The sequence below is a fragment of the Phaenicophaeus curvirostris genome, chromosome 31 (assembly GCF_032191515.1).
Source record: "Phaenicophaeus curvirostris isolate KB17595 chromosome 31, BPBGC_Pcur_1.0, whole genome shotgun sequence".
In the NCBI taxonomy this organism is placed as follows: domain Eukaryota; kingdom Metazoa; phylum Chordata; class Aves; order Cuculiformes; family Cuculidae; genus Phaenicophaeus; species Phaenicophaeus curvirostris.
Genome location: NC_091422.1, coordinates 1,642,741 through 1,648,740, shown reverse-complemented (window position 1 = coordinate 1,648,740; position 6,000 = coordinate 1,642,741). Strand labels below are relative to the sequence as shown.

General features: G+C 48.5%; 1 protein-coding gene across 1 annotated transcript in view; it reads left to right on the top strand.

The window, feature by feature from the left end:
• Positions 1–235: 235 nt before the first annotated feature.
• The window catches only part of LOC138732432 (AT-rich interactive domain-containing protein 1A-like), a 53,407-nt gene continuing 47,642 nt past the window's right edge, over positions 236–6,000 (top strand). The window contains exons 1-4 of the mRNA XM_069879047.1: positions 236–515; positions 602–711; positions 2,640–2,849; positions 3,668–3,875. Coding sequence (XP_069735148.1) covers positions 344–515; positions 602–711; positions 2,640–2,849; positions 3,668–3,875 — 700 coding nt within the window. The 5' untranslated portion in view covers positions 236–343. The remainder of the gene's footprint in view (positions 516–601; positions 712–2,639; positions 2,850–3,667; positions 3,876–6,000) is intronic.

The following is a 6,000-nucleotide window of genomic DNA, read 5'->3' as shown; positions in this document are numbered from 1 at the left end:
TGATTCTATGATCTCTACAAATAAACTCTTCTCACAGGGCTGAGGTGTTTGCAGGTCTGTTCTTCCCTGTGAAGACAACAACTAGAATGAAGTTTGTTTTACGGGTGCAGCAGAACAAGACCGATGGTGAAAAGGTTCAGAATTGAGCTCCCTCTTGCAAGCTAGTTTACATCCCCTTTTCTGTTGAGAATGAGACTCTAGCGCAGCTGAACTGTCAGGTAGCACCAGTCTTTTGCTGGAGAAGGAAGCTGGGGAAAGTCAGTTCTCCACATCCTTTGTAGACTTCTCTTAGCAAACCTGCTTCTTTTGAGGACAAGATCTTAATGCTCAGTATTTGGAGTGAATGTCTTTTATCCTTGCTTTCTCTAGGCCTCCTGGTTATCCCAACATGAACCAAGGTGGGATGATGGGCACTGGACCTCCTTACGGACAGGGAATTAACAGTATGGCTGGCATGATGAACCCCCAGGGCCCGCCCTATCCGATGGGTGGGAACATGGCTAATAACTCTGCAGGTAAGCCGGTACCATCTGTCAAATGTTGCATTGATTTCGTTGTCCCATATTGAGAATCGGTGTTAAAGATTCTTCTGACTTCCTAGGGATGGCAGCAAGCCCTGAAATGATAGGCCTTGGGGATGTCAAATTAACACCCGCAACTAAATTGAACAATAAGGCAGATGGGACACCCAAAGCAGAATCCAAGTCAAAGGTAAAATGTTTTCGTTTTTCTAATGACTTCCATCCTTGTCAGCATCCAGGGAGATAAAACCATGACACAGTAACTGGAACAGTGCATCTGTCTAGTGGTGACTGTGGTTCCTGAGAGAACACGATTGGGTTCCTCCTCCTTACCCTGGACAGACTTCTCGCTGTAGAGAAGTTGTCCTTGTAGCGTGTGATCCGATTGCTCCTTGCAACCAGGATTTTAACTTGAGTGTGATGAGTGAGTAGGACACTCATTTCAAAGAAATAATTGTCTTGACAAGTGTGTTTTGGAGAGGGCTCTGCAATAAACCACTAAATCCAGGTGTAATAAGTTCTGTGGAGGAGCCTGAATGGTGAGGCTGCCATACCCACCGACCCTCATTAAGGCCAGGAAAGGGACTTCTCTATCAGAATTCTTGTGTCCTCCCCTCTTTGTGACTCAAGAGTTCAAGCCTCTCTAGAATTCCTGATGGATGCCTGGCACACTTTATTTTTACATTCTCGTTGCACTTTTGGGCCTTTGATAAGTGGGGAGAAGGTACCTGCACAGGTGGACCTGTTGGGTCACCTTTCCCAAGTCCCCGGGTCCTTTGAATACCTAATCAGTGTAGTGTGTGGCTTGAATCCAAAGTGTAAAGGTAGAAACCACCTTGTTGAAGTGCTCAGTGTAGGAAAATTGAATTATACTTGATGTGGCCAGCCCTGGCTGGGCTTGAACTGTACCTAGAACAGATCCATCTTGGAACAGTGGTTCAACAGTGTTTACAAGAGGTTTTTTAGGATTTATGAGGGAACAATTGAGAGGTTTGCTTCTGGATTCATAAACCGTTGAGAAATGAAGAGGAGCATTTCCCAGCCCTTTGGGAGCAATCAATTACACTTGCAAAATGATTCAGTATTAGGAATTATCACCTGCCAGAGTGAAACTGCCCAAAGGAGCGTGAACAACGCGGGGTTTGTTTCTGGTGTAGGCTTGGAGCTACTTGGTTCTCATCTCTCAGCTGGGAGGTGGGACTCTAAAGTGTTACAGTTGTTTCCCAAACAAACCTCTTCCTAATCCTGTATTAAAGCCAGAAGAGGGAGGCAAACAGGTTCTTCAGGGAATGTTTTTCTTTGCATTGCTGCTACCAGTCTCAAAAGAGCCAGCAAAACAAGCAGTTTCTGAGCCCATAGTCTCTACTTGAAGGACAGCAAATGCTCTGGAAGTTTGATACTTGTGCTACCAGCTGCCTGCGAGAACGTTGAGAAGATCTCTCACTTCTGCTCGTGTTATGGCTTCTTAGTATCATAGAATCATGGAATAGTTTGGGTTGGAAGGGACCTCAAAGCCCATCCAGTTCCATCTTGTGCCATGGGCAGGGACACCTCTCACTCAAGACCAGGTTGGATGGAGCTTGGAGCCCCTGATGCAGTGGGAGGTGTCCCTGCCCATGGCAGGGGTGGAACTGGAGGGGCTTTGAGGTCACAGGTGCTTCAAATCTTAGCTTTCCTTTGAGGCATGCATCTCCCTCTTGAGTAGGAGAAGAGGCTGACCAGAGGCAGCTCTCACCCTGGCAGGGTGCAGTAGCCAGGGGGAAACTCCTTTGCAGTTGAATTAAATGTTTTCTCCTGTATTTAGCAAATGAGCCCACAAAGGATGCCTCAAAGAGATGGCTCTCTGCAAGGACTCCTTGAGGTTTGTTTGGTTTCTGTGGCATTCCTGAAACCTTTCACTTTTGAAAACTGTGAATTCCTTGAGTAGCAGCTGATTTTTGAGATACCTTTGTCGAATAATGCCTGCCTGATGTTTGTCTGATACAAGTGTGGGTCTAATATAAAGCTGTTCTTGAGCAGAACTTGGAGCTCTTCCCTGACTGCCTTTTTGAAACCCTCTCTGCTGTAAGCCAGCTGGTTTTGTGCTGCTCACTGCTGGTATCTCTTTCCTTCTCCTAGAAGTCCAGTTCCTCTACTACAGCCAATGAGAAGATCACCAAACTCTACGAGCTGGGTGGTGAGCCCGAGAGGAAGCTCTGGGTCGATCGTTACCTGGCCTTTACTGAAGAGAAGGCCATGGGCATGACAAATCTGCCAGCGGTGGGCAGGAAGCCCTTGGTCCTTTACCGGCTCTGCATCTCAGAGAAGGAGATCAGAGGACTGACTGAGGTGGGTGACCAGGTGTCTGTGGTCAGAGCTGCTTCCTGTCTGGCAGTCACAAGTCAATGGGCCACACGATTCAAAGTAGCTTTGTAGCTCTGGGGTAGCCCTGGCTTCCCACTTACCTGTTTATTTTGCTTTTACTTTTTTAAATAATGCTAATAATAATTTTAAAAATGCTTTTTAATGCTTCCTTAATAGGCTGGGTTGTTCAGCCTGGAGAGAAAAGGCTCCGTGGAGACCTTAGAGCAGCTTCCAGTGCTGAAAGGGGCTCCAGGAAAGCTGGGGAGGGGCTCTTGATCAGGGAGTGCAGAGATAGGACAAGGAGGCATGGTTTTCAGTTGGAAGAGGGGAGATTGAGATGAGATCTTGGAGAAGTGTTTTCCTATGAGGGTGGGGACACCCTTGCCTAGGTTGCCCAGAGCAGTGGTGGCTGCCCCATCCCTGGAGGGGTTGAAGGCCAGGTTGGATGGAGCTTGGAGCCCCTGATCCAGTGGGAGGTGTCCCTGCCCATGGCAGGGGTTGGAACTGGATGGGCTTTGAGGTCCCTTCCAACCTGAACCACCCCATGATTCTATTGACTTTGCATCAGGCTGTCAACTGATCTCATGGCTAATTTGATTTGCAGTCTGTCCCTATTCAAATGATCTCTAGGTGGGGAAGAGAGTTTACTACTAGTTCTGAGTTTGAACACAACTGTGTCTGCCTTGCTTAGCCCTTAGAGCGTCCTTTGTTTTAGCTGGGGAGTGTTGCTTTCTTCCTAGAAAATGTATTGGAGGAGAAGGAACTTGGATATTGAGTTTAGAGCCTCTTGGTTGGTTGTGCAGGTCAGCAAAAACAAGAAGTGGTGTGAGTTAGCCACCAATCTCAACGTGGGCACGTCCAGCAGCGCAGCTAGTTCTTTGAAGAAGCAGTACATCCAGTGTCTCTACGCCTTCAAGTGCAAGATAGAGCGAGGTGAAGACCCCCCTCCGGATATCTTTGCAGCTGCCGATTCAAAGAAATCTCAGACGAAGATCCAGCCTCCGTCTCCAGGTGAGTTCAGACTTGGGTTTAGGGTGTGCAATGGATGCTTGCGCCAGAGGAGACAGTGAGAACTTGGAGGCTTTGTGCCCAGAGAGCTCCACGAGCCTATTACGGGTTGAGTGCTCTAGAATTCAAGCCCTTTCAAATGAACTGCTGTTTCAGATTTGATGGGAGGCTCCGGTTTTGGAATAATTAAGCATAGTGTTCAATGCAGAAGTTAAAGGAGGACGTGAGGTCCAGGCCAACAGTGCCTGCTGTGCATTTTGGTCTTCATGAAGTCTGATCCACTCTGTCTTATTTGCTTTAGGTTCATGACTTGAATCACTGCTGAGCTTGCCAACCCTTTAAGCTTCAGATTTTCCACTTTGTCTTATAAGTAAAACGTTCAGATGCTTTTTTTTCTGGTCAGGAACCTGTTCCTATACGTGAAGTAAGCTTTATCTGCTGTGAAGTTCCTGTAATTTTTGCAAAAAATGCCTTTTTGGTTCAGAAACCCAGCATTACCTTTGTCTGGCTTCTGAGGAAGGGGAATAATGAACCCTTTTTTGATTGTGCTGCAGTTGGGTTTCAGCCCCGCTAAGCCCTTGATCGACAGCGTGCTTGTCCGAATAATCTGTTGGCAACTACATTTATCTGCTCAGTTAGAGTGGTGGTTTTTATAAAGAACTAAATCGTGTTGTTTCGCTCGTCAGGAAGCCTGTCCTGGTGTAGCTCCAAACCTGGTGTATTTTGTGAGATAAAGCAACTTGTGTGTCATTAGAGCGACCTGTCTAAAGCGGTGTCTGAGTTCTGCTTAAACTAGACTACAGATCCATCCCCACCTCCTTCTAAAAACTTTCTTGCCCTCTGAGATGCCAGGAGGTGAACAAAGATGTTCAGAGCATTTGGAGCCTGGGACTTGTAGGATGTCAGCCAAGATGCCTGTCAGGATGGATGAGGTGGTGCATCATATTTTGTTTTGTTTTCGCCGATACAGGAGTGTGTGAAGGTGGTGACTCTGCCTTCAAGGGCCGTGGTGCAGGTGATCTGTGAACTGTTCCCCCACATCCTATCCCTGCACTCCCTGATCAAGAGCCCCTCCCCAGCTTTCCTGCAGCCCCTTTCAGTACTGGAGGGCTGCTCTGATCCTTTAAGCTGTATCAGTCCATGTTCATCCTCCTCTTCTGCTTCCTTTTTCCTCCTTTCTCTCTCGCTCCTCTGGATCAGCCCAAACAGAGGGTGTAGTACACAACACAAATCGCATTCTCAACTTCATCTCCAGACTCCAAAGCCTTCCCTGTTTGAAAGCCAAGTGGACAGCAGCCGAGGCTCTTAATCAGGGAGTGCAGGTATAGCATGAGGAGAAATGGTTTTCAGCTGAAAGAGGGGAGATTGAGATGAGATCTTAGGACGAAATGTTTTGCTGTGAGGGTGAGGAGGCCCTGGAACAGGTTGTCCAGAGCAGTGGTGGTTGCCCCATCCCTGGAGGGGTTCAAGGCCAGGTCGGATGGGGGTTGGAGCCCCTGATCCAGTGGGAGGTGTCCCTGCCCATGGCAGGGGTGGAAGTGGTGGGCTTGGAGGTCCCTTCCAACCCAAACTGTTCCATGATTGTGTGATTTTGAAGTCCCGTCACTTGGACAAAGGGCTGAGGCATCCCACGCAGACACCACTTTGTGCTTCTTGCGGACTTTATAATCCATTGGTTTTGATTTTCCTTCGTTCCAGCCTGTTGTGGCCCTTGGAACTTTGTGAATTGAGGATCGCGCGGCATGATTCCACATTGGCTGCTTTTTGAGGCTGCAGAGCATCCAAAGGCCTTGCAGGATAATGCTCTAGGTAGAGGTCTCGGTGCTGGAGCTGTTTTCCATGTAGTGTGCATTCATAACCCTCCAAACCCAAACGTATTCACAGAAGGGCCTTGGCTGGGCCGGGTGGTGCCGCGCAGGCACGTGGCGCGGGTTTCCTGCAGCCCAGCTTGGGTTCCTGCTCACAAACTGCGGCGCGTCCCCGGGGTGCGGAATCAGTCTGCCGTTGGGTTTTAATTCCCAGAGTAATGGAACTGGCCTGGCTCCAAGCGTGTGTGAATTTGTGAGTGGGAGGGACAGCAGGGGGTGGGGACAAGCACCAACTGGCAGCGAGGTGGGGAATGTCTCGA